Source organism: Hydra vulgaris, chromosome 08 (genome assembly GCF_038396675.1).
Source record: "Hydra vulgaris chromosome 08, alternate assembly HydraT2T_AEP".
Classification (NCBI taxonomy): Eukaryota; Metazoa; Cnidaria; class Hydrozoa; order Anthoathecata; family Hydridae; genus Hydra; species Hydra vulgaris.
In genome coordinates, this window is record NC_088927.1 from 44,312,501 (window position 1) to 44,339,577 (window position 27,077).

At 25.5% G+C, this 27,077-nt stretch overlaps 2 protein-coding genes across 2 annotated transcripts in view; one reads left to right on the top strand and one right to left on the bottom strand.

Annotated features, from left to right (window-relative positions):
• The first annotated feature begins 6,988 nt into the window (after positions 1-6,988).
• Positions 6,989-27,077, top strand: part of LOC136083877 (TNF receptor-associated factor 6-B-like) — a 97,847-nt gene continuing 77,758 nt past the window's right edge. Inside the window, exon 1 of the mRNA XM_065803785.1 lies at positions 6,989-7,157. The gene's annotated coding sequence lies outside the window, so the exon portion shown is untranslated. The remainder of the gene's footprint in view (positions 7,158-27,077) is intronic.
• LOC136083328 (52 kDa repressor of the inhibitor of the protein kinase-like) lies at positions 25,057-25,722 on the bottom strand. The gene is made up of 2 exons (XM_065802725.1): positions 25,236-25,722; positions 25,057-25,166 (listed from the first exon to the last, which is right to left on the bottom strand). The coding sequence occupies exons 1-2, from the start codon at positions 25,720-25,722 to the stop codon at positions 25,057-25,059; spliced, it is 597 nt and encodes a 198-aa protein (XP_065658797.1).

The window sequence follows — 27,077 nt, forward strand, 5'->3', positions numbered from 1 at the left end:
CAATAACGGATGGAATTTTTGTCAATAACAAGAAAATTGAACAAGATTTAGATATATTATTATTTAGAGATTGCTTGGTATCCAATTTTTCTTATAACTTGTGTTGTAGAATTTACAAAACGAAATATGGCTAAATTGACACAAAACTTCGAAACACAAACTCATTAAACCATTAAGCAAAGATAAAAAGTCTATAACATTTTTTCATTTTGATCTAAAAATAATGTTAAATAGTCTGATTATAAATTATCAAATGATTTATGGGGCTTCGCGATTATAAACCGCCCTTACCAACTTTTTATTTATCTCCTAATACAATAAGCATTGTGCATTTATATGTATATATATATATATATATATATATAAATATTTATATATATATATATATATATATATATATATATATATATATATATATATATATATATGTATATATATATATATCTTTATATATAATATATATATATATATATATATCTTTATATATAATATATATATATATATTTATATATATATGTATATATATATATATATATATATATATAATATATATATATATATATGTATATATATATATATATATATATATATATGTTATATATATATACATATATATATATATAAATATGTATATATATATATATATATATATATATATATATATATATATATACATATATGTATATATATATATATATATATATATATATATATATATATATATATATATATATATATATATATATATATATTTATATATGTATATATATATATATATATATATATATATATATATATATATATATGCACATATATATATATATATATAAATATATATATATATATATATATATATATATATATATATAAATATATATATATATATATATATATATATATATATATATATATATATATATATATATATATATATATATATAAATATATATATATATATATATATATATATATATATATATATATATATATATATATATATATATATATATATATATATATGTATGGCTAGTTCCACGACGGAAGAGAAAAACTTCGTGCTTAGAAGTTTCTTTTTTCGAAAATATTTTTTTTTTTCAATTTTAGTTTAAACGCCTTAAAATTTTTGTTAAAATAAAATTTGAGTAGAAAATATTTGAGCCAAATAGATAATTTGATGAATGTTAGCAGCTGTTTTTTTTTTATTATTCGAAAAAGTGAGTAAACTTTGAGGGCAAGCTATTCCAACATTTTTAACAAAACATATCCAAATTTTCGTTTAGAAAGAGTCTTTGAGAGTATATATATTTGTTGAGCAAAAAAAATTTTACTCCTAAAAAATAATTCATGTGTTTTTTTGCCATACACATCTGCAAAAATCAGGTTGTGTCACTGAACTAAAAGCTAAAAAGTAAAATTATTACAATGAAATTATGCTTAAAGGTAAGGTTTTTTCAGAAATTCTATATCTTAATGTAAACTTTCTATCACAATTCAAAAAAAATTGGTTAAAAAGCATTACATTAACGTATGGTTATAGTTTAAAAGCTGTTGAGTCACTGAACTCATCAACGGGATAATAAGGTTTTTATAAAATAGCGTGGTAATGAAGTCAAAGTATTATCCAAATGTTCAGGTTTAGTTGTGGATTTTGGTCCAATAAGTTTTGCATTTCAATATTGTGAAGGGCTATTTGTAATTATTTGTAAATTATTGGATTTATGTTGGCATTTTTTTATAAAGTTGTAAATTTTTAAGAAATGAATTCAAAATTAGAAGTAAGAAAAAATTCTTATGTAGAATACCAAGCTAATGATGTTTCTCGGAATGCTGATAAAAAGAAAGAAATGTCCAGAGTAAGATCATAGAGATATCGAGAAAAATTGAATACCGATCCTAATAAAGAAGCAGATTACAATGCAAAAGCAAAATTAGAAGTAAAAAGTCGCGCTCTAAAAAGAAAACTTTTAAATCAATCTTAAAGACTAAGCTTATCTTTTAAAATGTATAACAAATAGGAAAAGCATTGATAAAAGCACTACCAAATTCAAAGAAAAAACCAGCTGAAGTTCTTTCTGTTCTTTGAAATAGCTCCGCTTGTAAAGAAAATTCGGGTCTAACTCCAGGTATGTTCAAAGTTACATCCCTATCTCAAAGGAATGTTTTAGCAGTTGTAAACTTTTGTAATGAAGATGAAGTTTCCAAATATTAACAAACAAAAAAGATCACTACCATTCAATTATATAATGGAAATACAAACCATATTTCAATACGTCATTTATATTATATAGTAAAAGAAGGTTTCGACCTATTCAAAGAAAAACATCAGCACATAAAAATTGGACTCACCAAAACTTGAGAACTTTGTCCACGCAATGTGAAATCTGTTACAAAATTTCCGCATAATGTTTGTGTTTGTAGTTTGCATAAAAATCTACGACTTGCCTCAGATGCATTAACAAAATCAATTCAAACGTCTTCAATCAAAACTGGATCTGAAATGACAACTAACTTTGTTTGTGAGCCGTACACATACGATTGCCCCTAGGGCAAATGCGTTACATGCAAAAGAATGAAACAGTTCAATAAATTCTTGCAAACTGTTAACACATTTGGTTTCGATGTAAATTTTTAACACTAAAAAATATTTTTATATCAAACTTTAAAAAAGTAGCTTGAACAACGTACAATTTATGACAATTCTTAAAGAGGCAAGAAAAAAAGCTATAACTGCACTCAAGGAAGCAGAATATTTTAGATTATATTGACAATAAACACTGGTACAACAAAAGCCATAACACAAAAGGAAAGTAGAACTAGTTGATAAAACAATGTAGTAAAATAACATTACAAAAAGAATTTATTTATTTAAAAAAGTATACTTTAGTTTTAAACATATTTATAAAATTTAGACAAAATGAATAACAGGATATATAACATAGCCACTCTAATACGGTAAGCAAACACATAAACGTAGTTCATTTGATTACCGTATAAGAGTGGCTATGTTATACATCATGTTATTCATTTTGCCTAAGTTATATAAATATGTTTAAAATCGTAATATACTTTTTAGATAAATAAATTCTTTTTGTAATGTTATTTTATAATTTTTTTTGTTAGGTTATTTTTTGTAATGTTATTATTATAAACAAACACATTTCGAAGTTCATTTTTATAAAACGTGAATTTAATAAAATCTTGATTTTTTTCTAGGAAGTAAATTCCTAACAATTTAGAGTCAGTTGGATGAATATAAAATGACTTTAAGCAGCTCTTTGCATAAACATCACATTCATAAGTGTTATCATTATTTACAAATCAAAGAAAAACAAGTTACACATCTTCATTAAAAAAACAATTATCTCTGCTACTTGAAGCAAGCTTTTCTGTACTGGTTTTTAAATTGCCATCATAACTATTTATTTTACAGATGACTCGCTTTACTATTTGTGCAGTCGGATTGTTGGCATTCCTGAATACTTTTTTTAGCTTGAGTAAATGATTTTCAAATAAAAAACAAGAAATTTGGTTTAAGGAGCAATCAAATTTTTCTAAATCATAACATATATGCAATAAGTTGTGAATTTTATATACAGTAAATGTTTTACCAAGAGTTTCTTTACAATTGTTCACAAAATATTTAAGCAATTCTTTACAGTAAGGTAAAAAGCTTTTACGCAGGTTACAATTTGGATGCACCATAATAAATACGAAATTGACAGTGAAAGAAAGTGTTCATAGATAGGTTCAGAAATAATGGCCTTCAAAGAAACTGGTCCAGTGTATAGAAGAAACTGAATGAATTCAGTTGCTTTCCACCTATCAACTTCGAGTAATGACTGTGGCCTGTTACTAAAATTACTAATAATGTAATTTCTCATTTCAGGTAATCTCTCAAACGCCTTATATAAAGACGTCTTAAAGACATCTTTTAAAGACGTCTAAATATGTCTTATACTGGCTGAAGATGTCTAGACGAGATAAAGATTATTTAAAGGCGTCTTAAAGACGTCATATATTGGGTGGGGTAGTTCTAATAAATAAATGTTTGTTTGTTCTTGGTTTCTTACTTATCTGTTTTCAGATCCTGATAAATTAGAAAACTCAGCTAAGCAAGTTTTGTTCTATTTTTTGATGCAATTGGAAAAAGCTGAAAGTTATTTTTTTGAGGAATTGAAAAGAACTGAAGTGTTTTTTAGTTACTTCACACACTATAGCTGATACTGATTTAAGTAAGTTTACTATTTTGTTTTACTTTTTATTGAACTTGTTTTATATTTGATATATATTATATTAAATATATATTCTATGTATTTAACATGAAAAACTAACTGTAATTTGTTGACACGAAAGTTTATAAACATAAATCTGCCTTTATTTCAGGATATTTTATATTTCTCTGTATCTATAAATATTCTTTCTTAAAAAAATATTAGAATTCAAAAAATAAATTCCCTTTGAAAGTAGTTGAAAAAAAATAATGATGTTTTTACATATTTCATTGTGTAAAGTGTTATACCACTTTTTAAAGGTTTGTGAATATATATATGTCTATATATATATGTCTATATATATATGTCTATATATATATATATATATATATATATATATATATGTCTATATATATATATATATATACATATATATATATATATATATATATATATATATATATATATATATATATATATATATATATATATATATGTATATATATATATGTATATATATATATATATATATATATATATATATATATATTATATATATGTATGTCTATATATATATATATATATATATATATATAGACACAACTACTTTAGGGTAAAATATACTGACTGACATTGCTTCAATTTTTTATTCAAGATTGTGAATTTAATATTTTTGTGCGTTAAGGTAAAAATAATTTTGTGCATTGTAGTGTAGATTCTTTTTTAAATTAAAAACCATTGATGTAAATAAATATTGTTCAGTATTTTTGATAAACGACTTATGTATATAAACATATAAAAAGATATGGATTTCAATAAAACTTAAGTTTAAATAAAGTCTTTAATTAGAAAAGATCACAATTTGTAACATTCTTTTACTTTCATTTATTCAGTTGTAACAATAGTAGGATTACTGGTAATATGTTTAATGATAATAGTGAAATTAATATAGATAGTATTAGTCTCAACGAAGTTATTAATGTAAATGCTAATAGGCAACTTGAAAATAGTTGTCAAATGAAAAAAATTGATCTAAGCAGAATGAAATTAATTGTTTTTGAAGTGTAGGAAAAGCAACTCGGCGTTCCGGATACTAACTTTACAGAATTCAGTGTCAAGCAGTGTTAATGTCTGTTAAATTGATTTTACTTTAGACACTTTAGAACAAGTCAAAGTATGAGTTTAACTATTTATAGTAACAAATAACCCTTTTATATCTAAATAGTTTTTTTTTTTTATAATTTCTATCATAATAATGTTCTTTTTCAATTTTTTTTTTTAGTTTGTCTTCCCTTTTTTTTTTATCTATTGATTCGTTAGCTAACTGTTAAAACATGGTTTTAATTTTGTAAATTTAGTATGATGTGAAATTTACTCGATTAATCATTAGTCAACAGTTAGAAAGAAGCTGGAGTTTAATTAAGAAATGCTGGAAATTAACTTTTAATCAAGGTAAAAATAGTTTTGTTTACTGGTAAGATAATAAAACCAGGTACTACTATTTATTCCGTGCTTTTTTACTTTTGTTAACATACTGCTTCGGAAACATTTTCTTTCGCTCCCTTTCTCTCTTAGATGAGAGGGAGATTTAATAAACTTATGTAATACAACAAATGATAATGACCATTCATAATAATATTTTACGAGTTGCTTGCTATTTTATGATATAGTTGCTCAAATTGTTAAACTATAATTATCCCTTGATTGTTTAAATATTGTAATAAATAAATTATTTTTAGTCCAAGTATTTAAGTTAATAAAATATCTTGTTAAGTTGTGGTGTTATTTGCCAGCGTTACTATAGTAACAATGTACACATTGTGTTGTCTAGCCTTTTTATAATCTTTTTTAATTATTTTGTAGACACTGAATATATATTTTCTGTTATTATTATCCTAATTCTATTAACAATAAAATGCAAATAGTACTTTATTAATTAAAAATTGTAATTTTTTTCGTGTCTTTCTTTAGTTATTTGCAGGCTTTACTTGACTTTCCTTTTCTGGTATTTGTGTTGTGACAGATTTTAAAAAGAACTCAACTGATGTTAATGCGGTCTTATGTCATTAATTTGTATTTAATTTTTTAGATAATATATCAAGTTAATAATGTGTTTTTATTGTTATTAATGATTTAATAACTCATAACCCGTATTACGGGTTGCTTACTGCTAGTCATTATCATTATGTTATGAATTCATATAAGTTAATAAAATTATTTTGAATATTCTCTCATTATCGTGTTTTATACGTGTTTAAATGCGAGTTTGATACTCAGTAGGCGTCGTATTGTATCCCTGTCTTTAAACGCATCTGATGTCTATTTTTAATGCTAATTCAACACGATAAAATGGCTAACATATATTCGTAAATAACGCGTATTCTGTTAAGTTTTAAATGCGCATGTAATACCAGGAAAATATCGTATTAAATATTCTCTGGTTATCGTGTTTTATTCGTGATTACAAGAGTTTCAAATGCGAGTATGATACTCAGTAGGCGTTGTGTTGTATACCTGTCTTTATACGCATCTGATGCGTTTTACTAATGCGTGTTCGACACAATAAAATGGCTAATATGCATACCACAACGATACGTATTTAAACGAGTTTCAAATGCGCATTTACAACTAAATTTGCCGATTGGGTAATAAATAAAAATTACCCGAGCTCAAAATAATAAAATGTTTTATTATTCTTGATACATCACAGTAAACCAATTACAACAATAAAACAGCTTAGATACATACGTAATGGTTGAATGCGTTTGAATGCTCTTATTTTAATTTAGGATAGTATTTTTATATTGAGGATAAAGGATTGATGTTTACAAAAAGTAAAAATAACATTTAAGAAATAGGATACAGTTTAATATTATTTCAACATTGCAACATTGCAGAGAATATTCAATTGATTCAATAACTCGATTTCAGTTAAGAAAAAAAAAGGTAACAGTTTTTCTTTAATTGATTACTTATTTGAAAGCTTTTCATAACAAATAACAGAATACTAAAACTGGCTTTAATATTGTAACACTATTGAATCCAAAAAGTGGTGTTTGTGGCATAATACTGTAATTTAAAATTTCTCATTAAAATACTTTTCAAGATAAGTCTTAGGTAATCAAGCTGTATACAGAATGCCCAAAAATTTACTTTTTTATCAAAAATTTATTCAATAAGCAATATTTTTTGAAATAAAAGATTTTATTTTCTACAAGATTTATATATATATATATATATATATATATATATATATATATATATATATATATATATATATATATATATATATATATATATATATATATATTATATATATATAAATATATATATATATATATATATAAAATTCATTTTATAAAAATATTATATATATATATATATATATCATTTTATAAAAATATATATATATATATATATATATATATATATATATATATATATATATATATATATAAACTTCATTTTATAAAAATATATAAATATATATATGTATATATATATATATATATATATATATATATATATAAAATAAGTACCTACATGGAATATAATATTTTATATTGGTGATGCCTTTCCTCTTCAATATATATTGTCTAGACTAGTAAACTACATAAATGAGAGCTGTATCTGATTTTAGCTTTTTTACAAGTACTTCATTTTTTATTAAAATATATCAAGTTTTTATCATTTACATTGTAAGTGACATTTTGTTCGCTAAATTTTCATAGGGGTCATTAAATTAAAATCTTGGATATCTCTAACTTAAATAAAATACTTAAGGGGTATACACGTTCAAGAAAAAACGTTTATATGTTTGTTTAATGTAATATAATTTTGCAGCATTATTAAAACCTTTTTACACAAATGCGTTTACCTACTGGTGAAGCAATTTAATCTAAGTGCAATTTTAAAAGAAATGCAATAGGCTGTTTTAAGTTACATGTTTTTACAAATTTTTAAAAACAGTCATAACTCATTGACATAGAAAATGTGATTTTCGCAAGACTTTTTAGTTTCTAAATCTAAAAGCAAGTTGTAAATAAATTCGGGTCCTCGTGGTTTTTATTGTATCTAATTATTTACATCTAACTATCAAAATATAGCAGTATGTTAAGAGTTTTTCTTTCTGAAAACTTAGTTTAAATGTCAAAAATACGATACGCCATCAAATCTTTTGTGATGTTGTAAAACACATTCTTTTCAAAGTCTTTTATAACATAAGTCAACGAAAGTTTCCAGATTGTCTAAAAATTTGTAAAGTAGTTCCTATCTACAAGACAGGAGATCTTACTAACATAAATACTTATCGCCCTATATTGGTTCTCTCAGATTTTTGAAAAGTTTAAGGAAAAAAAAAAGTTTAAACGAATTTACGCCTTTGTAATTAATAGTAAAATTTTATACAAAAATCAATTTGGTTTTGAAAATAACAGTTCAACAGAATACACTGTTACACACTTCCTTAACTTAAGCGCAACATCTTAGAATTTTAAAAAAAATCTCATTTCACATTAGAAGTATTTATTGGCTTATCTAAAGCTTTTAATACCGTCAACTATCAAATTCTAATAGAAAAGTTATCATCATTTAAAGTAAAAAAAAAACACCCATGGTTGATTAAAAAGATAACAACTTGTAAGCCATATGTTTAAAATAAAAAATCTTCGTTGGACCACTTCTCTTTATGAAATATTTAAACGATCTCCATGAAACTTCAAACGTAACCAAATTAATCTTTGAAGACTACACAAATTTATTTTTATATCACAAAAATATTAACTTTCTTTTCAACAATATGACAAATAAATTGATTAAAGTTTCCGATTGGTTCAAAATAAATAGATTCTCTCTTAACTCTGCTAAAACTAACTGAATACTTTTTTATCCACTCTATAAAAAACATAGAATACCACATCTGTTACCTGATCTCTACATTGACAATGTAATCATAAAAAAAGAAAAAGCAAAAAAAAATTTCTAGGAATCTTTATTGATGAAAATTTAACTTGGAAACATCACATTATTATTATCTCTTCTAGATTTTATAAATGCATTGGTATTTTATACAAAGCTAGAAGCATACTCAATAAACGGCAGTTTACGCAATTTTACTATTCATTTGTTTACTGTCATATAAACTATGAAAATATTATATTGTGAAGCACTTAAAAGACAAAACTTAAAATTTTTTTTACTCATCAGAAACACGCAGCTCGCGTAACAAACTTTAGAAATCCTCTTACATATCCTGCCCCACCTCTTAAAAAAATGAAAGCTCTAAATCAACTTAATTTTTTTAATATTTTATGCTTTATGTTTAAGTGTACAGAAAATGTATCCTTTCAGGTATTTTGATATCTTTATTCTTTAAAAGCGAAAAAAAATATAATTAACAAATTGACAAAAATCTCAATGCTCGATTTTGCAAACTAAATACTTCTTATTTTTAAATTTACTTCTGTAATTATTTTTGCTGATATATTATACTTTATTGTATTACGTCTTATTATTTACATGGAATATTTCCTTGACTTGTTTTAATGAAAACAGTTCCATGATTTCTTAGGAAAGTTACCTCTCTAGTGGATTATGCTTTTAAATTTAATTGTTTTTTATTACTGTGTTTTGTTAAACTTTATGTTATTGTTTATGTTATTTGACGAATTTTTATAACTTCATTGTAATATTAAGTATTTATATTATATCCTACTCGATACTTAAAAGCATTGTAAAGGGCTTCATGATAAGGTCTTTATTATCTTCTTGAAGTACTGGCGCTAATCTTGTAATATGTTAAGTTTGTACTATTAATATTACATGTAGGAAAAAAATCACCTTTTTTAAATACTTATAGTATAACAATTAGTATAATAATTTATAGTATAGTATAAAACAGTATAAGGGCAATTATAGAAATAAAATGAGGGTAACAAATGCTTAAATATACTGACAGCTTTCTTCTCAAACCTAAAAATCACCCACTTGAAACGTGTCAAACGCCAATTAACTAATTACATTCATCAAAAAACCAACTGTAATCTAAAAGTTATTATTTTTTTTTTTTTTGCTGAGGCACAGCCATAGCTCAACATAAAATTGTCCTTGCAACGAGTTTTGTTATCTGTTTATAGTTTATTTTTCCTGGCTATAAATCAGTGCAATATGATTCAATTTATTTGCTGCGTGATAAAGTTTATGGTTTAAAAGTATGACTGAACAACAGTCAGATTTGTAGTAAAATATTTATAAGACCAATAACTAGTTGGGTTAAACTAATCAAAAATGTTATGTTTGTCAGATAAAGATATATTAACAAATAGTATCAGCTGTTACTATTTGATGATTTTAGCACTTTTGCGCGGTTGACAAAAAGTTTAAAAGAAAAATGGTAACATGGTAATTTATTATATTAAAATTAAAATTCTGAATCGTGTCAGATTTCTGTGAGAAATATGTCATCAAAAATATAATTTAGGATAATTAAGAACTCTTTAAGATTTCCCGTATTTTACAGAATGCTTTAGGAATGTTTCTACCATGTCTGCCTTGTCGTTAGGTGTAGACAAGTAAATATATAACAGTTAATAGAGTATTCCGACCCGTAAAACGGGTAAGGATAGGTCTGGTACACACCTCCTATTATTATTTATTTTTCAATAAATTGCGAGAAATGCTTGAAAGTAATATCATAGCCTCATTAGAGATTTTTATTTACTTCAGTTTTTGTCTTTATATTACGCATATAACATTAGGTTTGTTTGTTTATTTTGCCGTTTAATTAATTTTATAATTTAAATGTTTATAAATAAAAACACTGGCGGGCAAGTAGAAGACATTATTTGTCCTATCACCGACTCCCAATCGTACGTATTTACAATAACCGTATAATATATTTATACTTTACAATAACCGTATAATATATTTATACAACTAGTTTAGGATATACATCAATAACAATATTTATGTTATGAGTAATAGTTATAAGATAGTAAGAGTAATAAGTATAACAAAGTAAATATATTAAAAGTTTCTGTTTTAACTTTAAGCCTTTAAACTTCGTTTTTTTGTATAACTCTTTATTATTATTATTATTGTTATTTTTATTATTTTTTGGTTATGCGGCAAAATTTATTAGTAAAGAAACAAACAAAAATGCAGTTAAAATTATTAAAAAATAACATGCAGGTACCAAATGAAGTTTGTGTGAAAACCCCTGCAAGTAAACAATTTTCATCAGAGATTTCGCATAGCTTTTATGAGTCAAAATTTTATAATGCTTTATTTTCACATAACATTTGCTAAAACTACGTATTATCAATTGGTAATCATAAATCAACAATAGTTTTTAAATTCAAAGGTATAATTTTTTGTATAATCTACTAATCTGAAACAATTTTGTTTCGGTTTCTATAAAATCAACATTCCTATCATATTTTTATCAACTTGTCATTTACTATTTTACTTTTACAAAAATATAAATGTGAAATGCTATTCTTACTTCTTTAGTTGCCATTATTTTTCTAATTTAGGCTAAAACTTTTTTTAATCAATTTTAAATGTTGCTAGGGAACAGGGACCCTAAAAAAACAATAACATTTTGTTTCTAGTGTTAACAATCAGGCTTAACTGAAATAGTAAATAGTACTTATCGAAAAGTTTTAGTAATTAATAAACATTGTTTATATGATATAATTAACGTTTTACTGGTACTTTGATCTCATCGTTATTATTTTTTGGGTTATTCCCACGAAATCAAAACCGTAGTCACCATGGCAAACGTAAAATATATTTTTTATACACGTGTAACATTTTATCATTTATCATTTTATGACTTGATCATAGAGCTAAAAAATAATACAGTTTTAGTTGTATAATGTATAGTTTTATACCTGTTTTTACAAAGTTATGAAAGAGATATCAATCTAGGGATGGCTCTTTTACTTTTTGATGTAAAAACGCAATTTAGATTTAAGCGTAAATTACTTTACGCAACTCTTCTTAAAATATATAGTTATACTTACATTTAAAAGTAATTTTTTTTTTACATAAATTATATAACATGTGAAACTTTATTACTAAGTTTAGTTTTTAAATGTGTAACTGTTACTTAAAAAAGGATTTATTTTTACAAGTAAAAGTCATTTGCATTTTGTATTGCATTTTCTATTAAATTCTCATACGTGGTGAAGTAAGATAAGACCATGAGGACTTTTTATTTATAAACATCTTTTTATTTAGGTGCCCCTTCTTTGAGCAAAAAATAAAATAAACAAGTTACTTTTACGTGTAAAAGTAACTAATTAGCAAAAACAGCTCACATAATAGCAATTTGAAAAAATTGTTATTTGAAAAGATTGTTACAATTACTTTAAAAACTTAATATTTTACTTTGTAACTAAGTAAATGTAAGTTATATTATCTACTTTGCAATGAAAAGTCATTTCAAGTTGACTTAACATATATTTTGAGATAAGTAGAATTCAAATCACTTGCCTGTTTATGGCCCTTATGGGTACTACTTCAGGTAATACTCTTATGTATGTGGGCAGTGTTTGTCGTGGAGCATTTTGAAAGGATATCTTTTCACGTAAATCTTGAAGGGTAATTCTCATCATGCGGGTATACCAGTAGAGTAGAGACAGGTTCCCTGCCGCTTGAGAGATATAGTGCTAATTGGAGCCGCTAAATAATCATTGGTTTTTTACTTCTTTTTTTATTTATTTTTAGTAGCAACGCTACTGGATACTAGCCATTCTTGCGAACCTTGGCTAAGTCACTATTGGTTAGAGCACGGTTTTTCTTCAGCTTTTTTTTTTGTATTAGTCTTTTCAATCAAATATTCTGTTATGGTAATATGACGCAGTATAACATTTTCGGTATCCACAACGGTATCGTCTGCTAAAACAGTTTTAAAAAAAATTAAAAATCATTTATACTATCTGATATAATCTATATGATAAAAAGAATGTTTATCATATATAATTTTTTTATTGCATTTTATTATATATAATCCATTTGAAAAAGATGGTAACGAAAGCCGGTTGTGGGCACCCTTATAACCTTTTCGTAGCATTGGTGTTCAACCTGCACAAGAAAGAAAAGAAAACTAAAATCTTATTTAATTGCTTTAGAATAAACTTTCAATTTTTTTAAACATTAGTTTGACTTGACAAGTTGTTTATCGGTTATCAGTGGTTGCGAAATTCTACAATTGATTTTGTACTACCTTCCACACTAGCTAGAGCTCTAAAACTTTCAGCACTTGTGTAAATTTGATAAACATACATTTTAAAATTGTTTTCAGAGCTAACCGGAGAACTAAACTTTTTTAAATTTTCCTTCTTTTTTTTAATTTCACTTTACCGTTTAGACTTTGTAGAACTCTAACAGCATTTGTGTAGTCCCGATGAACATGCAAGTTAAATTTGTTTCCGGAGTAATGGGGGCCTCATCATAATTTTTTTAAATGAAAGACTTTTTATAAAATAGATTTGAAAAGACATTTTTTTGATTTACTTGTTTTATTATTAACTATATTGGGAGGAAATAGGTAAGTGGTCTTGATAAAAGTTTACCGTAAAGGAACAGGGCATTTATTTTTTTTCAGTAATTCTTTTTTTTTTTACTTTAAATTTTTAAATATTAAAAGTAAAAAACTAAACAAAAATGCAAATCATAATCTTTAAACAACCAAATCCCAATCACATATTTAAAATCAGGCTTGTAGCATGCTTTTTGTTTTTGTTTAAGAATTTAACTTTATGTAACGACACGGAGCAAACTCCAACATTTATATGCTCGTGTTTATGTAAATTGAAAGCTTTGCAAAAATATTGCGATAACCGTCTGTTAACAATAAACCCCCCTAGTGTGTTAAAAATAAATCCCTAAAACGTTTACCTCCCTTACATTATATTAGCGTGAGAGCGACGAGTTTATAACATTTATATTTACATTTTTTTTTACATTTTAAACTAAATTTAAGTTCATTAACAAATCTCTAATATCATGCAATAATATCAGCAATTTTTGAGAGCTATGGAGGAAGCATAGAATTTACTATCACCAAAAAATAACATGAAAAACCTTCTTATTTTAATAAAGAAACAAGATACAGCAGTTGACCTGTTTAATTTATCAAGATTTAATGGAATAAATTACCTTAAAAAACGAAATTATTCTAAAATAAAAGATCATGGTATATCAAAAACAAAATTATCTTATGTTGGGGAATCAAATGTTTTTATCAGCACAAACACCCCAATACGTATGAAATACTTTAACAATATAAATCATCTCAAAGTTTCCTTTTATATACAAAGATATACTGCTGAAGGCTTTGTTGTTGACACTGCTATTTAATTTCTTGTTAACAATAAAAAATAAATAAAAACATAGTTAACTAAATCTTCAAGATATAAAATAATGCATTTTTGGAATTCTTTTCCTCCTAAACTGTTTGAATGTTAATGGTTGAATGTTCTTATATCATAATAATATTAATTTCATACGTCAATAATAATAATTTTCGAATTTTATAAAAACATCAACTTAGCTGAGAACCAAGAGGCCGTATGTCTACCGTTTGTGTTTTTCCAGTGTATGAGCAATAAATATTCAACACCCAATGAGGTACGTGTTAACTAAATCTAGTTAAAAGAATAATAAAAATTCGGTGTGTATATAAACAATTAATCAGACTTTCTTGCAGAAAGTCTTTATAAACTAAAATTTAAAACTTGATTTTCTCGGACACACAAATAATGGACATATGGCCTTATGGTTCTTGGCTGAGGAATTCACAAATACAAAAATATTTATTTCAAAAACATATTAATAACTTGAAAACAAGTATTACGTGGTTTTAATTTATATTTACAACAACCCCTCTAGACGTCTTATCGAATCTTTTTTTGAATAAATGACATTCTTCTTAAGAGTCTTCAGCTCATTTGTAAGCTGGTAAATAGTCAATGCTTGCAGAATAAGTTGAGTATAACTTGACTGCATTCATTTTTTACTGCGTGTTTAATTAAAGAACAAGCATCTGTAAATCTTTTGCTAAATATTTGCATTTTACTGGGTTTATTATGAATAAAATATCTTCTGTCAAATATTTCTTTTGAATACAATCTAAAATTGCAACAGACTCAATGCAAAGTTGACATAAAAGATCAGACTTTAGCGAACGTGAACAGCTGCAGCATTCTTCGTCTGTAACAGATTTACGAGATCGAAAATGAGATTGATAAATGGATGGTATTGGTAAATAATAAGGCAAGTAAAAATTTCGTACATAGCTAGACCGCATAAGTTGATACCATTTACCTTTTTCATCTTGTTTTGTAGATCTGTTGCTGCAAGATTTTATTTCATGCTGAATGGATGAATGTTTAGATTCTTTTCCTTGTAAAGAAAGAATCCCATAACCAACTTCATAACCCTTGAAAATTTCTTTATCAGGAAATGGAACAACATAGTCCAAACTGTACTGTTGCAGTTTAGAGGGAAAAAAAGTGCAAATAATTAAAAATATCTTTGACAAGCAGCAGAAACATTTTCAACATAATTTTCTTCAACTACATCTCCTACGTTAATGACACTTCCAACATCTCGAAGCGCTGTGAATATCGGCGCTAGAACTTATCTTATAACTTTTTTCTGTTCTGATTCTTCATTGTGTTTCAAAACGTCAACTATGCGATTATGCATGTGTTATTCATTATTCTAATGTTATTATTCATACTAATGAACATGTTGCAAAATTTTGCAAAATTCTTTTTGTTTAGTTTTCGTTTTAAAATACTTTAAATCACGAAAGTGATTTAAAGTATTTTAAAAAAGTGAAGAATGTCATTTATACACTTTTTTTTTAATCACGAAAGTGTTTCGATTTTGGGGCCCCTTTTCTTGCGGAGCCCCTAGGCCATGGACTATTTGGCCTGCCTGTAAATCCGGCTCTGTATATATATATATATATATATATATATATATATATATATATATATATATATATATATATATATATATATATATATATATATATATATATTTATATATATATATATATATATATATATATTTTATATATATATATATATATTATATATATATATATATATATATATTTATATATATATATATATTATATATTATATATATATATATATATATATATGTATACACATATATTCATTATAAAATAATCTACACAAATAAAATAACTTATATATGCCATAATTTAACACAAATAAAAATTTAACTCCTTACTTTTTTTCAACATCAACACTTTTTTCTGGTGTAAGGTTTTAGCAAAGGAGGTTTTCTAAAAACATGAATAGGTCCAAGTTTATATTATGACCCAGAATGCATGTTTAATTTTGAGAATTTCTTTTTCTTTATACACAACCTAAAGATTAGTTTGTATACACATTTTTTAAATAAACAAATAACCAAAATATTAGAAAAAAAAATTATTATTAAACATAATACATACTTTGCACTTGTCGTTTGTTGATTTGATGCTTGAGCAATTTTCCAAAATTGATTTTAAAACTTTTAGTCATAAAGAAATCTAGTTTAAACAATGAAAAGTTGAAACTTTGTTAACATTGATTTTTAAAACTAGTCTGAAAAAAAAAGTTTATTTATTTAATGACAAACCTAATAATATAAGACAGGTATTAGATTTAAAGTTGTAAGTATCAAAATCTGTTCTTTTCTTCTTTGGATAGTTGAACTTAAGGCGGCTCATATAGAAAAAAAAAAATTCTTAAAAGAATAAATTGCAACGGTTCATATATATTTTATTGTATTTTCGGTAATATAAGAAACTCAAATTTCATTAAAAAAACTGTAAATGAATTATATTTTAGGCAATTTTTAACAAAATAAGAGGTAAAAAACGCAAATTTGAAAAAATTCAAAACAAAGTTTCTTGATTAATTTTGGTTTAAACTCAAAAACCTTTTTGTTATAGCTTTATTACATTAATTTCATTCATTTTTACTGAAAGAATAAAATAATAATAAAAATATCAAAAACGGGACACAATACTTAAAAAAATCACAAATTTTTACGTAATAAAAAACGGGCGTTGTGTTATAAAAATTGATAAAACTATTTTTAGTTGATCATTTTAGTACATCTGAAATCTTAATGATTAAGGAACATACACTAAAAATTTTAGCCCTAAAGCATTTCCTATTCTCGAGATATCATGTTTTGAAGTTCAAAAAAAGAATAAAAATAAAAAGCTATGAAAACCATGACCAAAGTTTTCCGATAAATATAAATTATTAGCAAAAAAATGAAACTGACCAATAAGAAAGTTTAAGTAAGGTAATATTAGTAAGTATTTTGTGCAAAATGTATATATTTTCTGAAAGAATTATAAATTTTGAATCAAATGGTATATTGAAAAAAATTTAGATTTTTTTTTTTTAATTGAGTATTTTTTCTATATGCGCCACCTTTAAGAAATTTGAGGGATAAGTTTAAAAGACTTTAGTGTTTAACTTTCATTTTAAGAAAAATACGTGAAAGATTTTTAGGAATAAACATATGCAGTAATAATTTTTATTAAAATGTTAAGTGCTACATAACTATAATATAACTATGTTTCAATTAAAGTTTTGATCATTTCAATTTTAAGAAAGCCTAAATTATTTAAATTTTTAAAGACACTCAAAAAAAAAAAGACCTCCAGCCCTCGATCCGCCTCATTAAAGAAGTATAAATAAATAAAAATATGCTTAAAAGATATATTGCTAAACATAAGCACAATTTTTATATTTTTATCACTCTAAAAATTATATTTTGAAATAATAAAAAAAAAAGCGTTGTTATTGTATATATAAAAAGTTACGAAAATCCATAATGGGTGCAAAGCTTTTATCTTTCCATGAAACACAAATAGTGAGAATCAAAAGGCATATTCGTAGTAGATAGGCTTTCAACCATTTCCTTATATACCTAAGGAATGACTTATATATACTTAAAACTAGATTTTTTCTTTAGAATATTTTTATTATTTTCAAATTGCACTTTTTAACATTAAAACCTTAAAAGTGACATGCTTTTTGACACATTTTTGAAACTTTTGGCTTCTTATTAACATTTAAAAACACAAGTTGTAAACTCAAAACACGCAATTTTATTGCAATTGATGCATTGGCTAGTTTTTTAACTTTTTCGTTGAAGCAGTCTCCTCAATGAATACCACTTTTGATTTTAAAATTTAAACAGCTCAATTTTAAAGTAAAAATTTTTAAAAACCTTATAAAAAATCCACAACAAAGTACGCTATATTTATGCATAATTAATGTTTTTAAGTACACTTGTTTTTACTAAGTTCATGCAAATTTTTGCGGGAAATACGTTCTTTTGGACTATGATTGGAATATGAATATGATTTTTAACTCAAATATGCCAGCGTGTCTCTTAGTGTACAAATATTATCACGATTTAAATTTTGAACAACCTCCCGAAATATTTTGGGAATTTAAAATGTTGTCTTTAATTAAGTTTTAAATTTGCTGACAATCAAATTCTGTTCCTCATTCAAATGTCTGGAGCGAAAGTTAATTTAATTGCTTTTTTCACGAATAAACTCGAATAAAAAAATAAAATCGAATGACGCGGACTTCATCGTTAAAATTTGTCAAATTATAATGAAAAAAAATGAGTTTTTAGTGACTTAATAAGTTTATTCGTAAGAGTTCATAAGAGTTTTAAGTGACTTAATAAGTTTATTCGTATTTTTTTTCAACAAAATTATAAAATTATTTTTCTTTCAATGTTAATTTGGTCATTTATTGCTTTTTTTATTTCATAAAAACAATCTTTTATGCTGCGGCGGATTTTTATTTTTATAATTTTTTTTTCGTAATTTGCCATTACAAAAGATAATTTTTTTTTAGTAAAATATCACGGCTAACTTAATAACAGGCTTAAAAGAAACGCGCCCAAAAAAAAAAAAAAACTGTTGGCAGAAACTTTTTAAACAAATTATTCTACCGTAAAATTAAAATGAGTTACTAAATTGCTTGTTGTCAAATAGCAGGTAATCATTTTTTAAAAATAAAACTTGTAATTTTTATTTCACAAATCAACAAGCTATAAATTATAAAATTTTTTACTTTTAATTCTTTAAATGAGACATCTTTAAACTGACTTGTAACATTTAGGATTTTAAAAATGCCTAAAATTTTTGATATAAAATAAACAGTTTTATTTGAATCCTGAATTTTGGGAAGAATCTTTAGTACAGTTAATGTTTCAGCACAAAAAATTTGAAGACTTAATGCAATATTGTGTCGGTCTATGGGTTTTGGTCAGGTAGACACTTGATATAGCTTTGCTAGTTTTTCGATAAAACTTTATTCCTACTCAAACAGCTTATCCTCGTCAATCCACTCTGCAATGTTTTTATGCCCGTCAAACGTGTTTTTTGCAACCGGTTTTCAACGTTGAATAAACGTTGAAAACCAATCCCAATGGTTATTTCTTTGTTGCCCAAAAGTTGTAGCTTTGTTGCCCGAAGAACACGCTTTTGCAAAGATATGTAATGTTGTTAAAAACACATTGATTAAACTTTGTTGCGTAACGTTAAAAAACGTTACTAAAAGACGTTACAAACATGTCGTTAAAAATTGACGTTACAGAAAAATCGAAACTATACGTTGAAAAAACGTTACTTAAAAAGCGTTGCATAAATAAAGCAAATTACCGTTGAAAAAAAAGTTACTGAAAAGCGTTGCAGTAACGTTTTAAAGCAGTGATTTGGCAAGGAGTTGTAACGTTGGTAGTAAAACGTTGATTAACCGTGACTCAAAGTCGTCGAGTAAAGATTTAAACATAACGTTGAATCAACGCTTAAATGCGCAGTAGAAAATATCGCAAAACATCATTAAACGTAATTCAACGTGGCTATAATATATATTATATTGCTAATTAAAACTAAATTGTATGCTAACTCTGCTTTGCAATATTTCCATAATCGATTTGGAACACAAACAGTAATATAGCATGATAAATATAAAGATATACAGTTTATTTATATAAAATACATAGTTTATAGACATATATATATATATATATATATAAATATATATATATATATATATATATATATATATATATATATATATATATATATATATATATATACATGTATAATTTTTTTTATTCAATTCATGTGTGTGTGAGTGATTGTATAAATATTTATGCAATATATAAAAATAAAATTTACAGGATATCGTATGGAAAGGCCAGGTAATCAATGAGATACAGAATCTAAATAAAAAATTAAATTGTATCATTAGTAGCCTGAGAACAAACAAAAAAAGAAATGCTATTGTATTAGTATGATTATTATTAAATTTAAAAAGTATATATATATATATATATATATATATATATATATATATATATATATATATATATATATATATATATATATATATATATATATATATATATATATATATATATATTTATATATTGCTGTTGTATGATTTAGTATTAAAAATACTAAACCCTTGATTGTTGTAAAGTGCTCAATATTTAAGAAAATATATACTTTTTCAAAAACAGAGCGTTTTATAATTAAATTTTAGAAAAAAACAACTTTTAATGGAACTTAAAGTTTCATGCCTATTGGCAATCATCAGCCATCAAGTACCATGAAGATAAGGTACTTCATGGCTGATGATTGCCGATAGGCATGAAACTTTAAGTTCCATTAAAAGTTATTTTTTCTAAAATTTAATTATATATTTATATATATATATATATATATATATATATATATTATATATATATATATATATATATATATATATATATATATATAATTTATATATACTACTATATATATATATATATATATATATATATATTATATATATATATATATATATATATATATATATATATATATATACTACTATGTATATATATAGCAGCGCCGCCAGCATTTTTTGGTCTTTGATATAGCTAACTTCCAGACATAAAGCTAACTCTAAACATTTTTATATTTATACTTGTCAAATAAAGACGCTTTGCAAAAAATGGCGATGACTGGAGCTTTGGAACAAAAAGGCCTGAATAGTTTGTGTCCCTCTCCCCCAAACGTGAGAGCAAAAAGTTAATGAAATATTTTTGTACTATTTTCAAGTAGATTTATATTCATCGATAAATATCAAGTTTCAGAGTATTATCTCTCAGTGTTCTAGAATTATGACAATATCAAGTTTGCAAAATTTTATATGGTTATAATTTTTAAACGCTAAAATACTTTACTATGAAAGTTAAAATTTATCAATGAATATAAGTCAATTTAAAAATAGTACAAAAAACATTTCATCAACTTAATGCTCTTACGTTTGGGGCAGGAGGGGGAAAGTTTGAGGGCAATTTTGTTACAAAGCTCCAATCCTTAAAATTTTTAGCTAAGCATCTGGCGTGGGTTTAGTTTAATAAAGTTGTTAGTCAAGAAATGTTAGCGTTTCTAGGTATAGAGAGGGGCGGAGGCAGGAGGGGGGGAGGGAGCTCCTTTTAAGTGCGGGGGTAACTTAAATTTGCCCCTTTATTTGTGGAGGGGACAAATTTAAAGGGTTCAAATTTTAAAAGAAACCACTTTTTTAAACACTCTTTAACAAAAAGGCTCAAATAGTGTTTCGTTGTGGACGCTAAAACCGACACGGACAATTGGACCTGCTCAATCTGCCAAGCTTTGGTCTCTCTCCCATCGTTCTAAAGTTGTCGCAAAAAAATCTCTTATTTTTTTCTACAAATACTATCATGATCATTGCTCAAACGAGCTACTATTTCTAGTTCCATCAACTAAAGCTCCTTGTCGCTATTTAGCAAAGTCTAAAGCACTAATTATTTCAGACACCATTTTTTATGAATTCAAAAAAGAAGCACAGGGTTACACTAATTTAGATCGATTAGAGGAAAAAAATACGACACACTAATTAAAAATATTGCCATAATAATTAAAATTTAATATACAGTATAATTAATTTATGAAAAAACAGTCACAACAAACAATCTTTATACTTTTATCTACTTTCTTTGCTCAGTTTTTAATTGTTTGTTAATACCTCACACGTTAATACCGGTGCCTTGAAACAAATTTCTAATTTTACTTTAACTAGTCTCACAAGTTTAACCTGTGATATTTTGGTAATTTATAGAATTTATTTTATCAAAATGAATTTTTTCTACAAATTAAACCAATCGCCTAAACAAAAAAGTGTATTAAAAAAATTGTTACGAAGCAAAACCAAGAGTGTGTCATGGTGCCCCACTCTCCCCTACATTGTTTCCGAAACAATCCTAAAAATAATTAAAATCTAAATAGACACACAACATTATTACCATTTATATAACAATAATTATTATTATTAACATGAAAGATACGATATAGTAATAACATAATAATATACAATATAGTAGTAACACAATTAGTAATAACATGAATATTAATCGTAAACATCGGTAAACAATGTAAACAAACTTGCGATGCGGCCGGTGAACAGTTATAACTTACCATAACTGACGTCATTTTTTTCCCTAAACTGCTGGCTAATGTCAATAAAGTAAATTTCAAGCCACGAAAGTTTACAAAGTTAAAACCATATTTAAACAGTTAAGCAAGGTAAAGGGTCTCCATAAAGGACGTCATATTAAGTGTAACTAATGGCAAGAAGTAGGAGAATGTTGGCTCTTGTGCGCAGAGATTTTAAGAGTAATATAGCGTCTTATGTTCTACGAAAATCTCCGCGGAAGGGAGCCAATAAACTTCTACTACTAGTTATTAATAAAATTCTGAATGACGTCCTTTATGGACGACCCTAAACTAAAATAATGACGCTGAGAGAACGTTTAAAAAGGTAGAACTAAAAAAGTAGAAAAAATATTTATTTAATAAAATAAATGTTTAAATTTGTATAAAACATAATGCTCTTAATTAAAGTATAAAAAATACAGTACATCAAAAAGCAAAATCATATATATTTTTTAAATATAAAAACTGATAAAATCCTACTTACTGATTGAAGGTTACTAAAGAGAAAAAAAATAGTATATTTAGAATCAAAATATTAAAATAAAATTTATAGTAAAAAATCTAATTAAAATAATTTTACATTCATAATTTTAATTTGTTTTACTTCATGTGTTTTATAAAATCTAAAATAAGAAAAAATATATTTTAAGCTAAAAAAATATTTGAAAAAAGTAATACTAACATTTCACTTTTTTTTCAATCAAATTAATTCAATTAAACTGATATGTTGGAAGAACAACTTGTAATATTTATACTTATTCTTAATCTTATTACATAATTGACCCTGTTCAATGCTTGTTTAAAATTGAGGAAGGACTGACCTCTGGAACTTTAGCAACACACTTTGTTCAGAAAAAAGATAACTGTATTGTTTTCGGAAAAAAGATTTTGTTACTAATATGGCCCAGACACTAAGTATTACGTAAACTAATTATATATATAGTAATTTTAATTAAAAATTTAAAACAACTTAAAAAGCATTAAACATAAAATATTAAAAAATAACTTAAAAATTAAAAAAAAAAAACTTATTAAAGAAAATAAATAATTTAAAAAAAAAAAAAATGGTTTACAGTTTTGTCCTGTAAAATTTAATCTACGATTTTTAAGTGCAAATAAGTCTATAACTTTTTCAACATTAGGCTCTTGGTGAATATGCAATAAATCAAGACTGTTCATTCTCTCAGATGACATAGTACTTCGTGTGTAGTTTTTTAGTCGTCTCATAGCTAAAAACAATTATTCACACACAGAAGAGGTTACAGGCAATGTTCCTAGAATGCGAAGACAAACTCTTAAATTTGCAAATTGATTGTAAGGAAGACTTTTTAAAGTACTTGGAATATTATCTGGTAAGCAAATTTTTTCTTGAACCCAATAGCTTTCCCACAAATCAAGTTTTGCGCTTAAAGAAATTACACATGGCAAATTTGTTGAATAAAAATTTACAAAAGATTAAAACTTAATTTTCCAGTCAATCTTCTTAGAAACATAAGACATCATTTTATCTGGAATAATAACCAAACCATCATAAGCAACCAAAGCATCATCACTAAATCTGCTATTAACTTCGAATAGGAGGTGATCAATAAGTGGTATGGTTAATGATTTCCTGAAATAATCTGAAGTTGAACAAGAAGAAACATTATTTCTATGTATTTGACGACATAATACTCTTGGTTTAACTTCTGCAACATCAACTTTAGAAGCAAGACAAAGAATTGTATCATACCACTTTATGTGATAATCATCAATTAGATTTCTAAGTGTAAACAGAACTTTTTAAAGCTAAAATAGAACTTAAACCATCACAAATGTCACAAGTTTTACCTTGCAACATTTGTGTAACAGGAAAAGTGTAGTCAAGAACTGTTCGAGTAATCACTAAAGATGCATAAAAATCAAAAGTTGTAATGGGTTTTAAAAAACAAGAAGCTTGTGAGGAAGTTTCTTTATTGCACTTTTTTTCTAAGTTCATGTTTGTTCCTTCAAGACAAAAACAGTAGGTACAAAACAAATTTTCAAAATCATCCAACCCAGTTATGCATTCAACCCATCTTGTGCAACAAACATGAATTAATTTTTTCTTTGTTGCAGAAGGACAGTGTTTGGTGATAGCTGCTTCTAATAAACTTTGTCTTGACTCAGAAATTTTAAAAAAATAAGACAATTGTTTTACTTGCTCCATCATATTTCTGACTTCTTGTAGTTTGCACGAATTTGATAAACTAAGATTAAGACAATGACTGAAACAGTATAAACTGCTTAGTCATTGTGATCTTTAATTCTCTTTGCAAAGTCTTTAATATGACCAGCAACAGATCCTGCACTATCATAACCCTGACCTCGACAATTGGAAATGACAAGAGAATAATCTTTAAGACATAATAAAATAGCTTTTCAAAGATCTTACCCTGATAAACCTTATTCGCAATGCAAAAAACCCATAAATTCTTCTCTAACATCAAAAGAACAATCTATAAATCTAATTATTAAAGACATTTGTTCCTGAATGGAGCAATCAGATGCTTCATCAGCAATTATAGAAAAAAAATTATTTTCTTTTATATCGGAAATTAAAAAATTCTGGATATAGTTACCACAACGATTAATTAATTCATTTTGTGACGAATTAGAAAAATAAGATGCATTCTTTGCACAGCTGTTAAGATTATGCTCAAGAACTTTATCCCCACCTCTAATCCTGTAGTTTAAAAGTTCAACAAATTTTCCTGCTCCATTAACTAAAGAATATTTTTCAACTGTAGGATGATTTTGGGAATTTTCACGATGACCTCTAAAAGCTATATTGAGATGGCCTAAGAAAATAATTGAGTCAACAATTGAACGCAATTTGTCCCGATTTAAAGCAACCTCCTTTTCATATTTTTTATTAATCAAAATATCAATATTTTGAATAATTCCATTCATTGTATTTAAAACTGTTGAAATGTGGTCCAGGTGTTATAATGAAGACTTTGTGCAGCTAAAGATGTTCATTAATCTTTCCTTTTTTCCCATGATAATGTCTTTTAAAAGCACTCACAGCATCTAGCCAGTACTTTACAGGCTGAGAAAACAAGTTTTTACATGCTAGATTTCGAAAAGTATTTAAGCCCAAATAAATACAACTCAAACAATATGCTCCATCTTAAGATGGTGAATAACTAAGCCATGAAAATTGCTTTAACCAGATAAGTTGGAAAGATCGTCCATTTGTTTTTGGAAATCAATAATGCTCATTAGGCAAATAAACATTTCCAATCAAGTTTTTTGTTTAGAAATTATTTAAAGTAGAATCCTTTGAACCAAAGTGCGGCCGTGGCGCAGTGGTTAGAACGCTTGCTTTATAAGCAGGAGATCCAGGTTCGAAACGAGCTCTGGACATATTTTCGCGTCACGGTAAGGAAGGAGGCGTGAACTTCCTGGTTAAATGCACTTCCGCAGTGCTCTGTGAAAAGACCGTTAGGACTTCTTAGGGCACCTAAAATAAAAAAATAAAAAAATAAAAAAAAAAGTATGCAATATCATATTCACTAGAGAATTCACTTGACAACCTATTTGTATTGGACTCTAGTTTTGAAATTTTGGTATATAAAAACTTTTTTTTTTTGATTTTACAATCATTTTAATTAAAAGGTAGCAAAGTATTGGAAGAACATGATTTTGAATCTATAAAGGAATCGAGAACACTTTTTTTGTGAGAGGATGTTATAAATTTGTTTTTATTATGTTCATATAAAAAAGATTTATCAACAATGGTAGAAAGAGGTGGTTCTTGATTGGTGTTGCATTTATCTGTAAACATAGTAATTGTTAATTGTTTAGCACAATTACTAACCTTTTTACATAAAAATTTACGCTTCAAGCATTTCTTATCTGAAAAGAAAACTAGAGGTACATAATGATTGTGTTTATATGGAAGTGGAGGAGTTGATTCTTTAAAACAAAACAATAAATTCAGAACATATGATGATGCAGATAAATTACAAGGTTCAATTTTAAGATTAATCATAAGTTTATATTTTTGGAGAGAACCAATTGTTCTGTAATAACACTGAACTTGTTTAAAACACACAGTTGAAAGAGCAAGAACGCAAAGACAACCAGATCATACAAATTCTTAACATATGTAATGCTTCTTTTTAACAAGATCATCTTTTAGTTTTCCTGAGTCTACAGAATGTGTAGACATAGACACTGCTAACAAATTATCTATTAATGAAAACTCATTTGATACTTTAAGCTAAAAAACGATGGATGATTAATGTAAAATGAGGGGTTTA